Raw genomic sequence first — 17,178 nt, 5'->3', positions numbered from 1 at the left:
CCTTCTCTACACACACACACACACACTCTCACACACTCTCACACACAGTCCACAGTGCATCGTAAGAGAAACAGGGTTCATACACGCAGATGCACAGAGATTTTCAGCTGAGTCATAATCTTAGAAGCTCCAGTTTGCTGCAGGGCTAACATTTTCTTCCCTCTTCTTTTTTATGGCTCCTCCATTCGTATTTTAATGTCTATCTCTTCTCATTTCCCTCGGAGTGTGTTCATTATCACAGAACAAGATGAAGACATTCTGCTATGGTTCTTTCTTTGGAATTAGATCCAGAAGTAGTTAAATGGGAATGAACACGCTCAAGCATGTACAAACCCACACACACATGCGCACACACACACTTCAGAAGTTCTTCTTAGCTCATTACATGAATCTATGATTACCTTCATAATCTCTTACCATCTTAAAACTTAATGACATGTGCAAGTTTGTTATGCTGTGTGGCGCTGAGACGGGACCTGTGAAAGGCCCTGCACAATTAGTACACCAACACAGGCCCAATACAGTGAAACATTTATACAAAAATACAGAGGAGCGCTTTGTAGAAGGTATGAAGTTAATGGGAACATTTTTAAAGCAGCTAAACTGGTTTTCTGCACACATCTTTTTAATTAAATTATTTTCTTAATTATCCTCCATTAAAATGACAGATTCCTTCCTCACTGCCTTTCTGTCCCTTACCTTATAGTCCTCTGGTGTCTGGTTGAGGTATTTACAGTAATGGTGGGTTAAGCTGGGGAAAAGATTGTTTAAAAAAAAAAAAACATCCAATGGTCTGCCAGTTTTTACATCCTCTACTGTGAATAAATCACAGGAATCACTATCAGGTTAGCTCGCTGTACCCCAAAAGATTTTGGATGGCCCAAGTGTGTCATAACTGTGCCTCAGTCGCAGACAAAGCCACAGCCGTAGCCTCCAGTCACTGCATCCTCAACCTCAGTATTTTCAGCTTGATGCCCTGTGGCAGCAGAGGAAGCCGCGGCAGCAGCTTAGCCAGTGTGTTTATTCAGGATCCATTAGCGGCAGCGTTTTTATGCTCTCAATAATTCAGCTGGTTGCTCCCTCCTGGGCCGCACTGCCTGACGGGGAGTCGGCTCACTGAAGCTAAGCAGTGGGAGTGTGGGAGAGAGAGAAGCAGAGTAAAATAAAGAACAATGACAGGGGAAGAAAAGCAGATCAAGTAGAAAATAAGGAGGAAAGAAGCAGGTGAAGAGAAAAATTTGATACTTCACACTTTGATCATACAAGACCAAGTATAATTATTATGATTAAGGATGTCCTGATCACTTCTATGTTCACTCCCAGTCCCTTTCAAATTCTTTTAATTCTGAGTATCTAATGACTCTGAGATTTTAATTGTTATTGTTATATTTTATTTTTTCTACATAAAACAGCTCACAGTTTAGCACCCACCCCAAACCTTCCCTGCATTTCAGATTTCTTTTAATTGTATCCCATACTGTTTTCCGTGCAAAGTATTTTGGCTGGTGTCATTTAATTCAGCCTGCAAGTGCTGTTTAGGCATGCTGCCATTGATCCTGTTTAAACAAGCCTTTGCATTGATAACCACGGTCATATAAAGTATTTTCTCCATAGAGGGTTTCTCTTATTCCAGATTTACAGGTTATATTAAAACTTAAATGACTGTTTAGCACTACTGCAGTTGTAAAGTTTGAAAACATTGTCATTTTTAACAAAGATAAAATAACAGTAATTAGTTGCCATTAGCATCACATGAGTCATAGTCACTGTAGCGCTGTCACAGAAACTCTGTTTGTTGAACCCAAACAAACTAATGTCTATGATCAAATGAAGAGGTATCAAAATTTAAGAGCCATGAATTTTTCTACATTTTGCCAGCAGTAGATAAAGCTATTTATTTTAGAATATGGAGAGAACCTTGCAGAAATTTATATTTTTTTAATGTTGACTGTCATAATCATAGTATGAAAATGGTAAAATCACTAAACCCACGTGTATATGTGTGTGGGTGGGACTTGATGATATATATATGTATATGTGTATATGTATATGTATATGCATATGTGTGTATATATATATATATATATATATATATATATATATATATATATATATATATATATATCTCTTCCACTTCTTCCAGTTTCTAGTCCTTGAGTTTTTTTTTTCTTGTTTTGTTGTTAAATCTTGTGCAGTTTTCAGATGCTGCCCAAAGGGACGAAGCTTGTGAATAATGTCCTTTTTGATGATTATTGTCTAAACAGTTGGAAGGAAGAGGGACTCCTTCTGGAGCCTCATTCCACTTAAACTTTCATTGAATGTGTCAGCTTGAGTCTCCCTGGTTTTCACTTTTACAGTTATGCTTAATGCAAAACAACAGCAAGAACAACAGCAATTAAATTACAGACACATTATATCGACCACTGCATAGACAGAATAGGGATTTCCCTTGCTTTTGCAAAAACAATTCCCTAATTCTATTTTGGCTACCACACAATGTGAAATCGCAGATGTCACCATAAACTGCTGTTTTAGTTCGAGCCACACTAAATATCCTTTCAGACTTGCACTTTGAGAAATGCTCTATATCAAATAAATTTGCTTTGATTTGTTTTTTTTTGCTGATTGCCCCGACACATAACAGCTGAAATTGTGGTATCAGCACGGTCAGCATAGGCCCCCACCTCAAACTACATTCAACTTCTGCCAGCCAATACAGGGTGCATTGCTTAAGATCTAATGTGTGACATTGGCAGTCAATATGTTGAACTTGATTGGGCTGTTGGCACTGCTGCAAGCTTGCTTGTTTTGTTTAAAGTTTAAGCTGACTTTTTCTTTTCTCATCTCTTAGTGACAAATTACTTGACACAGCACAACTAAACGCTTGTTTCTTCTTTATCAAGAATTTAGAGGGTGCTATTATGTTGATGAGAAAAGCAGAGCAATGTCCATGTATTACTTTTGGTGCCTCGATTTTATTGTCTGGAAATGGCTTGAGAGGGCAATAGAACAATGGATAGCTTAGGACATGCAGGCAAATGGCAAATAGCAGGAGGTGTAGCAACCACTCCAGGAAGTTTTATTGGTGCTATAATTAACTTAATTACTTCTGTTGAGATATGCTTTCCTTTTTCTACACAGAGCTAAAAATCCTGACATGTAGGTGACCTGTTCAGGATGGCCTACTGTCAAAAAAGTAATCTAACCCAATGTAATCGTCAGAGTTCACTAAAATCATCTTAATCATCAAGTCTTATTAAGTCGTGTTTTATTTAAAGTCTCAACAGCCTTTTCCTCAGTGAATGTGTTCATATTTAAGTTATTCTGTTTTACTTGGAAAGCCAGTTCAGTTTTGATTTGTTTTATATTTGATTTATTTATTGTATTTAATATTTTATGTCATATTTCTTCACAAGTGCTGATCCCTCTTTCTCTATAGTTGCGCTTGTCCTCTCTTGTCCTTCAATGCCACAGGAGCTCCCTACTGCACCTGTTTTGTCTGCTGGCATTTAGCCTCAGTGGCATTGACCCCAGCTGGGAATGTCTGATCAAAGGAGAAGGGACTGTTCAGAGCGGGAGAGTTGAAACTGTGCAAACAGTTAAATTTATGAGTGTTAAAGTGCAACATTGCCAGGACAAAGTTGTGGCGCCACATAATCCAAAATCCTATTGAGGTAGCAGTGTGGTATATTAAGTAGGAGTGACTTCCAGCCTCAACACCAAGGATTGAAAGCTCTGTGTCTGCAAATGTGCACCCGGTTATGTGTCCTTGCAATAAATCCCTTTCACCTTCAGGGGTACACCTGACCTCGTAGTGTGACCTCTCTCAGGCCAAACAATGGTACTAAGAGAATCAGTAAGATAAAGTAACATGAACGTGAACATGTAATCAGCAGGATTTGTACTGCCACTCTTTTTTTTTAAAGTACAACCTAAAAAGATGATGAGAGCCAGAAGAAATAGAGTCCTCTATTTTTGTAAACTTTTTGTATGTGGTGTCATCATGTTGAGTATTGAGGCCTTAAAGTTTAATGGGCTCAATCAGAGGGGCGTGAAAGCCAGCAGGCAAACAGGTGTTCTACAGGCGACGGGAGTCAGGCAACATAACCAACACACAGCCTTATCCCTCTGATCCTATTCTTAGATGTCGTTTCTAGATACAGTGTCTGTGCTATTTATTCGTGCTACATATTTTGCCAAAACCGATTACCCTGGTATGTGGTTATTGCCATGGCATTTGATGTCGGCCAGCATGGACATTCTCTTCAAAGGCCTTCCCAGTATTCCCTTTAGCAGTTGCCTCACCTCCCGTCTCTTGTCACCCTCCCACCCTGCCTCCCCCTCCACCCTTCCTCCTGTTTGTCATGCTGTCACCTTCTCTCAGAGGGCACACACTGACCTTGTTCACAGGCAGTCATGCCAGTTTGAGGTGTGTGTGGGTGTGCGTGCGTGGATGCATGTGCCATTCCTCTTTTCTCAAACTGACTTTTTTACAATCTAACCAAACCAGATCAAAATCTGCCAGAGCAAACAGAGGCACGTTATTGACCATTCTTTTAGGATCCAACTTCTACAACAGTCGTGTCAGTATGTACTGTATCTACCATGTGTATATTATACAGAGCCCTGCATGCAGAGGCAGCCCTCGTGGCCTGTCTTTCTGTGTCCCTTGTAGAAAATGCTGAATCACCTTCCAATCCCCATGTCCCCTAATAGGCCATAAGCAAACAGCCATGGTGAAATAATGGCCTGACAGCTGAAACTAGGCCCTCCCCCTGTGTGGAAAAGGGGAAAACGAGAGTGGAATATTGAACTTTCTTCTCTCTGTCTCTCTCTCTCTTTGTGTGTGTGGTGTGTGTGTGTGGTGTGTGTGTGTGGTGTGTGTGTGTGTGTGTGTGTGTGTGTGTGTGTTGTAAAAGAGCAGTGCCATGGCAACAGCTCTCTGTGGAGTAGAAAGCAGGTGGGTGGCACTCAGCTCAAGCTCTAAGCTCTATGTGTTTGTGTGTGCGTGCGTGCGTGCCCCCCTCACTTTGTGGTGCTGGTTGAGTGTACTGAAATCATGTCAGGTGGACCCCCCGTAGAGCACTGCAATGCATTGTTTGTAATTAGACACCCTCACAGTAGCTCACTACTCAGAAATGAGCAGTGGTCTGAAGTTGAGGTTGTTTGTATGGGCGGGGATAAATGACACAGTGTTCATCAGTAGTCTGCACAAACCTGCAACAACAGCAGAAACTTAGGACACAGTTGACTTTTTCAAACTCTGACCTCCTTTGTAAAAGGAAATCACAATTGTGATGTTGAACTATTTTGGAGTTATATCCATTTTGACGTTCCTGTAAAATCTGTCAAATATTAACATTGTTACACTATAATCCTGTTTTGATGTTTGAATGTGGTGTCACACATCAGAGAATCTGAGGCTGTGTCTTTTTCAGACAACCTAGACCTCAACTCCTCACCTCAGGGGGAAGTAGTCGGCTTTAAAACCGCCGGCTGTCATGGTTGTACAGTGACATGTGATACAACCTCAAAAGCTTTTTAGAGCGTTCTCGGTGTGTCCTCTCTGCATTTACTGTCAGCGGTGCAACCAGAAGGAGCTATGCTAAATGGAGAAAAGTGTTAATAAAAAAAAAAAAACTTCTGTAAATGTGAAGCTAGTGCATATTTGTCTTCACATATCCCATTTTAGTGACTGGGCTTTTCTTAAAAGTATCTGAAAAACGTAAACTTTGTGCACCATTTCCCAAACACTGCCTCCCCAGTTCAAATCTTGAAACGGCTTCCCATGTAACTGTGTTGAAAGGCTATTGAACAGTGATGGTTGGTTTTCAATACAGCCCATTTTGCCTTTGATGTAGCACTAGTGCTACAATTTGGCACTCTCTGAGTGCTTTGGTGCTGCCTTTTCAGGAGAGAAAAAAAACAACTCCCTCAGAGAGCTATTGTTACTTAGACAGTATTGTCCACATAAATACAAGTCAGAGACAGAGGTACACACTTGTGTACCTTCACACACATTCCTGCGGCACTTTGAACTATATCCATGCATTCCTACTAGTTAAGTTGGTGTGGTTTTAAAATCCCCATCCATCTCTCTGATCTCTCCATCCATCCATCTTTCACTGATATTAATTGCTGCAGGGCTAGCTGTCGTCTTTGTCTTTGTGAAGCGAGAGATCTATTAAAGAAAGGTGTCCTTTCAAAGTTAAAGCTAAATAGCTGACTAAAGGGCCACTCCTGTCATCCTGCTTCTCTTCACAGGGCCCTGTCGTCCTCTGTGTATGCCTGACTCTCGCCTGTGCTTCCTCTGATATGCTGTGTGACTGTGCTGGAGCTCCAGCACACCCACACTGTTATATTCACTTATAGTCTCTCTCTCCCTTTCCCTCTTTTTCTGTGCAGGAGGAGCAGAACAGAGGAAAGCCAAACTGGGAACATCTAAATGAAGACCTTCATGTCCTGATCACAGTGGAAGATACACAGGCCAGAGCTGAGATCAAGATGAGGAGAGCAGTGGAGGAGGTCAAGAAGCTCCTCGTACCTGCTGTGAGTATATACCCTGCACAAGGTCATATACACATATCACGCATGTAACGGTAGCACCCTTGGCCCAACAAGATATTTAATGTTCTCCACAAGTACAGTCATTTGAGTTTACAGGGCACTCAACATAAAGGACATGGTTTAACTCTGATTTAAGTGCAGTAATGCTGACAGAAACATCTCAGCTATCTTAGTCCGAACAACAGGATAATGGGGCTACATATGGCACACCACCTCTATCCCACTGTTAGCATCCTGTTTACTTCCATATATAGAGCAGGGGAACAGGTTGGCTGTACCCCCAGCAGAGTGGAAAAACATAGCTAGCTGCACACACCTCCTGTGACTGCCACATTTCATCTCCGCATCCCCTCTGCCCCAACTTCCTCATACACTGCCACTGGTGATATGTGCTGGTAGTTTTTTGGCATGTGATGTGTATTTTCCCTGTTAACTGTGGTGACCAGGTGGGCAGGGCAGCTGAAGGCCCAGATTTGCCATCAGGTGGCAATGCACAGGGCTTGGTGGTCTGCGGAAATAAGACCAGCCAATGCCAGGCATGCAAGGTTAAACAAGGGAATGCAGTGTCATTTGAATGGTAATGTCGTTAAGCGGCTTTCCTTCATGCACTTTATCCTGTAAATGCAGAATTATGCTTACATGTGTGCTTTGCATTTACATCCTTTCACTTTGTGGAGAAATAAATGCAGCAAGGAGGATGTTTGCCCTAGATCTAGCTGCATCACAGTACAATTCATCAGCCTGTCATTTTTCAGTAGCAGAATTATGATGCTTTTTACAACCACTGGGCCAGTGAACAGCACAACACCCTTTAATTATAAACAAATAATCAATGATTAGAGGAGAGCAAGAAGACTGAGCAGTGATGTTGAGGAATGATGGCACATCTGTATGACAATGTAAGAGTTCAATCTGAAAGTGTCAGAAAGCATCTGAAAAGGATAATCTGTATATCTACAATATAGGATAATATGTCTCTGTTATGGCTATATCTAACTTTTTGTCCACCTAAACTGCACATGTAAAATCCGAGAAAAGGTGCCATCATGCTGAGGTGCTGCTTTCTGTCTAGTAAGAGAGTTCCTCCCCATCTGTCTCAACAAGCCCTTAGCCCAACCTGACAATGTGGAAAGCGCTACAATTCATGTCCTCTTGTTTAAGGATTACTTGTCTCTATTCAGCCTGCCTGTCACTTCCTTAGGCACTTGTTTTGTTTCTGAGTGCAGGAGTGTTTCAGATCTCCACAGCCTGTATGTACACACAGGATGTTGACACACTTATACATGCACCCATGAACACAGATATGTGCCTGCTCACACAAACTTGAGGACAAAGCCGTTTCTGGAAGCGACAGTATTCTAAAGAGTGATGCAGAATGAGTCACTGTTAACACACACGTGTAGACACATACACAACAAAACCCCTTTTGGCGTCCATTTAAGTCAATGACAGTTCTCAGCAGCTAACACTCATCTGAATGGAGTGCCACAAAAATAGCTTCCTGACTCTTCTAGAAATCTCTGTGCATTTCACAGCCTAACAAGTGCATTAAAGATGGTCTGGTGATTCAGGCCCTGAACCATTTAGTGGGTTAAGAAGAAGCTCTCCTCTTTTATTTCTCAAACACAAGAAAGCAGCTTCTAGCTCTTTACAGGCACTAATGAAATCTTGCTCATAAAAAGTTTCACTCTACCCTTAATTCAAATAAGAGTTTTATAGAACTAATTAATGACCGATTGCAGTCCACCAGAGGCCATTTTTCCTTCAAGCAAGGCATCTTTGCTCAATTAAATATAATGAAAAGATCCTTCCATTAGATACGTATTATGTGTTGTGTGTTTTTCTGGGCCCATCAAATGAACCCATAAATTTTTTGATCCTTGAGGAATGAAATGTTCGTGCCTTGTTTTGTAATATAATAATATCAACATCACATTTTTCTCTTGTGTTTATATATTCCAAAATGTTAAAGCCAATTACTCAAAGTATATTGTCAATTAGTAATTGCTTTTGACCACAATACATAACATATTTCATATTGGTCAGAGAAATAAACTAAATTGTGGACCCGACCTTCCATTCTGCTTACATCTAGCTCATAATGCACATTACCACAGTCACTTGCCAAGGGTATGACAAATTTGACTGTTAATAGAAGTGACGTAGTTTCAGTGTGGCAGAATAAGCGTCAAGTTGCCCTGTCCCTGAATGTTAGGTTGGTGCATTATTTACCCGCGAAACCCCCAGGGGACTATATTTTTTTCCATGTCATTACTTGCATGTGCATGCAGACGTCATGAGTGGGTGGGCAGTAGGGCTGGCTGGCAGTAATGCCCTTTATCATGCTAAACTAAATTGGATTAAAGTATGGACGCACTGGGTACGCACTGTTCTAATGAAGGGCATCTTCTCTGCATTTGGCAGCATAAAATCGCCTTTATTAAATCGCACAGGAAACAAAATGAGGTCATGCTTTTTATTCCCTTTCAAAGAACAAGCTTTACTTGTCATTGAGGAGGACCCAGCTCCAGAAGTGAAACAAAGAGGGGGGATAACCAAAAAGTTGTTTTGACTGCAGACCTGGTGGTAAATTGAAGTTAAAGGCTTTATAATGATAGTTTTGCTTTGAGAAGATCTCACGATTGACTCACAAAGGATTAGAAGCCAGGATGTCTAGCAAGGAAAACCTGTATTTAACCAATTTAGCTAAACTTGCAGTAAAGCTTTTAGAGTATATTTATAAGAAAATTGTACTGTATATAGAACATTGTTTAACAAAAATGTTTTCATTTGATCATTGAAAGTTGTACATTAAAGATCTGTGCAGAATCACCAAACTCAACAAGATGAATTTTGCAAGAGCAATATGCACTTATGACAATGTGACTTACTTTATGAAGTCTCTGTCAAGACATACGACAGTAGGCACTGTATGTTGTAAATACATATTGTCTGTGTCTGAATTCATTATCATCTTAGTGGTTGACATGTGAACAGAGCAAATATTGATTATTGTGTAACACCCCTTCTGTCGCTGCTCCTGACTGACATTGGTTGACAGTTGAAAGATGATCCTGATGGGAAGTGTTAAAGGTTCACACTTCTTCCTCTTTGCCCTCGGTAGCACTCTTCTGCACCCGAGTCCTGTGAACTTTTCAACTATCCATGAACTAGGAGCAGGGGAACATCAGTGAGATGAGAGAGACAGAAGGAGGGAGGGAGAGAGAGATGGGTGGGAGAGCTTGATTGAGCTACTCTTTCAAGTGTGGATTTACTCCACTGATCCTGCCCAAGTACGCACACATATTCACAGACTAGCTAACACCCACCAGCACACACACACACACACACGGATATGCATGCCCAGAAAAAGGCTTCCACATGCATGCACATACGCACACATACTGACTAAAATGCTCCACTTATCCCTTGAGTCCTTGGTTAAGGCCCTCAAACGAAGCTGGCAGCAGGGCCCCACTGCACTTTAGGTAACCTCCACTCAGATACGTTCAGAGCTGCATGTAGAAACCCTGACTAGCCCATTCCACTTCCCCTTTCTGTCCCCAGAAGCTATGGACAGCAATAATCACTCACATGTAGGCAGCTATTGATGACAACACACCCTAGTCAATTGTGAAAGAGGCAACAAACCCAACTTGTGTATATGCTATGATTATGTAGAATGATGTTGCTATCACAAATGTGAATCAACTCTCAGCTGACGATTGTAAACAGCCACCAGCTGAAGTCCAAATCCATCTGAATTACCTCCATATGTTATTAATGGTATTAATGTGAGTTGTCCCCATGTCAAACAAAGCTTGGATAGCAAACGCAGAATTATTCTCTTGTGTGTTAAGTCTTAATGTATACACACAGGGTGCAACATATCGACATGACGTAGTATCAAGCTCTCTTTTGTCTTTAGAGCACTTTGTATGTAATCCTCATTAACATGCCAAACATGAAACATGGAATACTGCAGAGGTACAGATAGCAGACAGCTTTTAAGAGGGTATCTCAACCTAGAGTCACTTGGGACCAAAAAAACCTCTGCTTCGTTCCTCTATATGGGGTTGAAACATTTAAGCATGTTGCATCTTTGGGCATACACCTATTAAATCATGGCAAAATAATATTTTCACCTTTGACAACTGAAAGAAAACACCAGCTGTGGCATCAATGTTGTGGATAGGAGCAGAAGTGAAACATTCCTTAATGTTTCACCGCAGAAGCTCCAAGTGATTTAGTATAGATTTACTGTTAAATTGCCAATAATTATGTTAATTGAGATAGGCATTAAAATGGTATTAAGTTACATTAAAATGTACTTTTATACAGAGTGGGTGACTGGTGGGAAAAGGAATGAGGCATCATTTACTTACTTACTTACTACTCTGTGTGTGTGCTCATTTGTGTCAGTGTGATAGACAGGTGAATGCACTGGACATTGTTATGGATGTAATTGTCATTCAGGTCACAGTAATGTTTGAAGGGTTTATGGGAGAATGACAGAAAGGCAGACGATTGAACAAGGCCATCTGACACAGGACTTGTCCTTAGGTAACGCTTGGTGATTTTGCCTAAAGGCACCCTTCCTAATAGATATTAAGAGTGATAGAGAAGTCTTTGTTCTTAAATTTTGATTTTAGGCACTCATGCTGAATCTCGCATGTATAGATGTTGTATTACTGTTTTCAGATAAATTACAGTGTCTTTAGACTTTTATCATGATGAATTTTGTACACACTAGTCCAACATGGACACCAAAATCATTAACACACATCTTTGTGCTTCACGTGCTTGAAGATTTAAGACGTCCCATGAGCCTTTTTTCTTTTCTCTTTGCATTTGTCTTTTAAGTGATAATTCTAGTGTGATATAATTGTCCTTTTACTTATAATGTTCTTGATTTAGAAAATGAAGCATATAATTCTGTCGTATTTCACTGCAAGTTACACTGTAAAAATCCCAGGCAGAGATAAATCCTAAAATGTAAATGTAAATGCGTTACCCTGGAAACAAACCCCCAGTACAGCACCTCATGCTTTCTGACAATCAAATTGTTATGCTCCGTTAGTGGTAAGTCAGCTACATTCAGGGTTTTTACCCTGGCGAAAAGTTTGTTAATTCTGGTCTTTTGTGATTTCTTTTTCCAATATTTGTGAGTTAATTTATTTGGCCTGCAGAGACTGGTAGATTATGGTGTAAAGCAAATCATTTTAATTTCATAAGAACTTAGTGAGTAGGTTTTTAGGCATAGTCCTGTAAAACTAGAAACTAAAGCTGCATGGTGTTGAAGGTATGAGATAATTTGGTAAAGGAAGCACAAGACCACACTGACCACACTGCCCTACATCTGATTCAGTGCAGTGACGGCTAGCACTTGCCGCAAGGTACCTACAGTACATTAAGAGATGCCTTTACTCTTTTAACAAACACACACACACACACACACACACACAGAAAGCAGGAAAGGTTAGGTTTGAAAGGAGAACAGCACACAGAGAAAGAAAGAGTTGGCGCTGAGGCACTTTGGCTCTAGGGAGCCAAGTGCATGTCCCCCTGAATGAAACTGTCATTGCCGAGAACAAAGTGAGCATGCTAGCAGCCCGAGCAGACCAGCAGCCTCGAGCACAACTCTCCATTTGCAGCACAGTGGGAACCCAGTCGTGCTTCCTGGCTTCAGCTCACCGCTGCCTCTTGTGCTCCAACCCCCTCTCAGTTCACTCGATCTTTCTATTGCACCTTTTTCAAGATCTATTTTTGGTACTTTTTCACTTATGTAGTTCTAGTCCACATTATGTAAATTAAGAGATGGTTTGATTGCTCCATTTTTCTTTTTTCATGTTTATAAATGCTTTGGCAGTGGCTAGCAAAGGGAGTTGCCATGTCTGGCTAACCAGTCTCACTGTAGTCCTTCTAGGCCAAGGCTAAGTTTCTCTTCTGGGAAACCTGTATGCCCCTTTGTTCTTATTCCAGTCTTATACTTCCCTGAGCCTGAGTCTCTCTTCATCTCTCTTTCTCTCTCACTCTGCCTTGGACCACCTTTGAGGAAGAACATACAGTAGATGGTGTTTTTGTAAAAGGCAGACAGATGGACCTTAATGGAAGCCAAGTTTGGTGATCTGCGGGGTGTTGTGTATGTACTCGCCAGTATGCATCCGGCTTTACAGAGTGTTACAATAGCAGCACCATCGGAGCCACTCAAACAGGAAAGGCACAGGCACGGAGAGAAGATGATGCAGAACAAGCAGAGCTAGATTTAAACAGTGGAAGTCCGTTTGAGGCAGCAGTGTACTGACTTTGCAATCAATAAACATCCCTTTTTGTTTTTCTTTCCGTTTTTCTAGCTCTCACTCTCCTCTCTCTCTGTCAGCAGTGTATGACAAATGAGTACAAAACACCATCTGGCTGCATCCATCCATGTGTGCCTCCCCAATTAATGATGTTTATTCTCTGTTAGGCCTACCTATCACTACCATTTTCCTCTTATTTACTCTTAATCTACTCCCCTCCCCCTCCCCCCATCACGTCCTCTGTCATGCATGATATCCAGCTGTATCCATGGACAGAGGCTTATGTTTCTCAGTGAGCCTGACTGATTGGCTTGGGTGATGCATGCCTCTAACTGCTTGATGCACATGACTGTAGTGGTTCTGAAGGCAGTACTCGTACGACGTGATAGTTTGTCTTTGGTTCCTGAAAACAAACAAGCTGAGGTGTGATGAAACTAGCTTGTGTGTTTCTATCATCCCTGGACATCATAGGTTTTTCTCATACCCATAAAGTGTAATCAACCTGTGAGGGCCTGTGTTACAGCTGCTGAGTAAAGGTGATGACAGATACACACATCTCCCTATGTGAGCAAGGCTACAATATCTGTTCTTGTCAGCTCAAGTAGGTTTAGAGGCCATGCATATAGGCAATAGGTAGATGGTTTTAGTCAACCTGGTAGCCTTTCTTTCCCTCTTGGCTGTTATTACCTTCATCAGGCTAATGAAGGAGCTGGATTGGATCATATTAACCTCCTGATCTCCACCTCCCAGGACACCGCTGTTACAACAGGCTGGACTGCACTGTTCACTGCTCCCATTATATATTTGTGTGTGTGTGAGAGAGAGAGAGAGAGAGAATGGTGAGCCCATAGACACTGCATCTCCCACATGAATGTTAATCATCTTTTTAATTGGCTTCCTTGACTTGGTGACCTCTACTTGAGATGGAAAGACTGCATCACTGTGCTCCTCCTTCAGTGCTGTTTGGCTGTTTTCTTACTTTGCCTGTAGAGTGTGAGTGTGAGACTAGAGCTGGCCTGGAGGCAGGGTGACCTTAGACTCCCAACAATCCTCTTGTCCTCCACTTTCATCATTATCCATCTTGACATCCTCACACTCTTTGCACTCATTTATCCAGCCTTTTGGTCCTTTTTATACCCTGCTAATACATTTGAGACAGGTACTTCACAGACACCTACTGAAACCCTGTAACCGGAAGAGCAGAGGAGAGCAAACACTAAAACTATGTGATGTATAAATCACCTCTGATTAATGATCTAAAGGTGATAAGTGGGTAATTGGAATTGACCACTTAAACTGCTTTACCACAGGAAACAGATGTGGCATTTGCGACATGTATGCCAATAATGATCACTACTGCATGTCATTTGATTGGTTAGTGTGTGAGAAGTGACCATGATTGGCCATGTCAGGTTAAAGAGTATTTGCTCAAGCATGCACCCTGGAATTTATATATCCCCTGCTAACTGCCTCTTTTTCATGAACTTTTCAGTTACATAAATAACTGGCTAGCCGAGGTCCAGCAGCCCCTCTTTAACTGCACTCCAGACATCAAAACAACAATAAGATGCTGAATTCCTCTCGGTCGAATTTTGGCATTAACTTCAAACACCTGAAAGCAGGCTCATGTATGGCCATGTCTGGTATCCCAGTTCACCAGTAGAGAATGTACAATAAATGGCCACAAACCAGTTACATCACATGGGAAAACCACAAGTGAAAACCCACAATCATTGGCAGAGAATCTGAAAGCTATTTTTACCTGGGCCTTGTTGCTTTCCAAGAGGAAGAGAAAATGAAAGAGAATATTTTGGTATTCATCACCTCAGATATGTGGGGGAAGGGAAACCACTATACTCTCCTCTGAAGACCAGGATTGATGGCATATTTCACTGTTTGCATACTTTTTATTTCTTCTTTTTCTACCACCAAAATTTTTTCTCCCTTCATTCGAGTGGTCTCTCTGAGTGTACCTCGGAATAAAAGAAAAATAGTTTATACAAGACTGCCATTTGTTGTGTTCATAGTTACATCAGGATAAGTTATTTATCAGTGCATAATTTGCAGTCAGACATCTCACAAATTTTTATTTGCCTTGTCTCATTCTAATGCCACATAGAGTATCTATGCAAGTAAAGGTGTACATTTATTCTCCTTTCCTACTCTCTTCTCTATTTTCTTTCTGTTTTCTTTCTGCCCACCTTTCCTCACCCTCTGTTCCCCTCAATGTGTGTCCTTTAGCTTTTCTTATTTGGTTGTGTTGTGTTTGCCCTGTCTCTTGCTGTCTGCTGTTCTCTTTCTCTCTCTGGGTGATTGAAGGGACGAGCGTTTCAGCACTCTCTTCTATTACTGTATCTGCAGTGGCCTGAAGGCCACCACATCCTGTTAACAACACGCAGGTTACAAACCACAGACCAGGCTGGAGATGTCTGCCTCTACTATACAAGTCACAAAGTCATGAAGCATGACAGTGTTATTTTAAAAGTATGTTTTCTCTAGTCTGCAGAGGATGTGCCACAAAATGTATCTGTTGTTAATTCTGTGGACCAAATTTAATGATTCTCAAGTCACACACCATCCTCCACTGTAAGATTTTTTTTTATTGCTTTGCCACATACGGTAACTATTGAGCTTCTGTTCCAAGTCCCTCCTGTCAGCCTAAACCCAACAGGGGGGACTTGGTCTGGTCTTGGCTTGAGGGTTTCTCCCCTCCACATCTCCATCTGCCCATCCCTCCTCATATCCAGCTCCATGGCTCTCCTAGCGGGCAGACAGGTGGTACTGACCCTAAAGAAACAGCACCCCTGTGGGGAACACCCTGCCTAAGCCTGGCAACCTTCCCTGGTCTTGTCCTCCTCCTGTTTCATTTCCTGGTCCTAGCACTGAAAAGCAGGCAGACTTCCTCAGCCAGTTTTAGTCTATAGAAATTTGGCCCACCCTGCCTCCTATATGTAGCTGAAAAACACATAAAGAAAAACAATATACAGCAGGTGTGATCAGATAACGCTGCATTTGTGATGATAAATACTAATTATCATCAAATAACAGTCAGCCATTCAGAGCATCCAGACAAAGGAGAATTTTAATTCTGTGGCCTTGTAATCACAGGGTTGTTTTTGATTAATTTAGATTTCTTGTGTATGTGCATCTATCCAGGGGCATACCTATAGTAAGCTCATTAGTTGTTGTGGGGGTTGGTGTTTCAGTAATGCCATAAGGGCAAAGAAAAGGCAGTGTGACTTTGAATTTCTCTCTCCTTTCTGCTCCCCTCATCATCAGGAGTCTGCTCACGGAGCCAGCCACAGAAAATGGTGAAAACTTCAAGGCGGGGAAAAGATTCAGATTGCAATAACATTTGTGCTGAATGGCATGTTTCATCTCCTTCCCCACCTTCCCTCACTTGTTTCATCCCTTTGTCATTCATCAGCTCGCTGGTGTGGACAATTGGGGAAGAAAGAGAGCAGCACAGTAACATGGATATGCACTGTAAGGTACATACTACAGATGCTTAAGAGTAGAGTAAGTTATATGAAATACAGAGACAAATATATTCTTAAGCCATCTTATTCATAATGATGATTAATCAGCAATTAATTACTAATACAGAATAGTTGAACAAGGCTAAAGGTCATGATGCTAGAGTGAAGAATATTGGTGCTAAAGCACTTATTGTCTGCGATGACTCTGTGTCTTTAGGTTTGGAAACTTGTGATCTGTGGTCCTGAGCCCAACCTCATCATGCCACAATTAGCACTTTCTCTCATATACTCTCTCTTGAGTTCTTCCTTCCCTATTTTCTCCTTGAAACATCATCCTGTTGCTAATCCATCTCTTTCATTTCTTCCCTCTGAGGGGAATTAATCCTGTTTCTTCTCTTGTCCCATTCATTAGATTTTTAAGTCAGCTAAGATCCCCAGCGAAGGTGCGTTCTATGTACACAGGCCCTCTGCACCACTTACAAAATTGCCTCGCCCGCTTGTACTGTCATTTTAATTTCAGTTCACACACATACACATGCACTTCAGTCCCTAGCCACTTAGGTCCCTCACATTGTAAAATAACCTCCTTACTAATCCACCTGGTTGTGCTTGGCTCCTCTGGGGGTTTTTTTCAAGTGTCCTAATACAGTACGCAGGAAGGAGGAGGCGGGTAACAAGGCACACTGAGAGGCCCAGGCAGTTTTAATCTGCCTTGGTCCTCCGGTGACGAGGGGAGGGACCCTGCAGGCCCCTGGCCAATCTCTCTGCCTCTCTTTGAAGGTCCACTTAATCCCCTTACCGAGAAGCAAGGAAATGCAGAAGTGTGCGTATGT

At 41.6% G+C, this 17,178-nt stretch overlaps 1 protein-coding gene across 8 annotated transcripts in view; it reads left to right on the top strand.

The window, feature by feature from the left end:
* Positions 1–17,178, top strand: part of qkia (QKI, KH domain containing, RNA binding a) — a 72,216-nt gene that overhangs the window by 40,229 nt on the left and 14,809 nt on the right. For all 8 annotated transcript variants that reach the window (XM_071499139.1, XM_071499137.1, XM_071499135.1 and 5 more), the window contains exon 4: positions 6,406–6,549. In XM_071499139.1, coding sequence (XP_071355240.1) covers positions 6,406–6,549 — 144 coding nt within the window. The remainder of the gene's footprint in view (positions 1–6,405; positions 6,550–17,178) is intronic.

The sequence above is a fragment of the Trachinotus anak genome, unplaced genomic scaffold, assembly GCF_046630095.1.
Source record: "Trachinotus anak isolate AG129_WGS33_773 ecotype Australia unplaced genomic scaffold, CSIRO_AGI_Tana_v1 ptg000015l, whole genome shotgun sequence".
Classification (NCBI taxonomy): Eukaryota; Metazoa; Chordata; class Actinopteri; order Carangiformes; family Carangidae; genus Trachinotus; species Trachinotus anak.
This window is presented reverse-complemented; position numbering and strand designations above follow the sequence as displayed.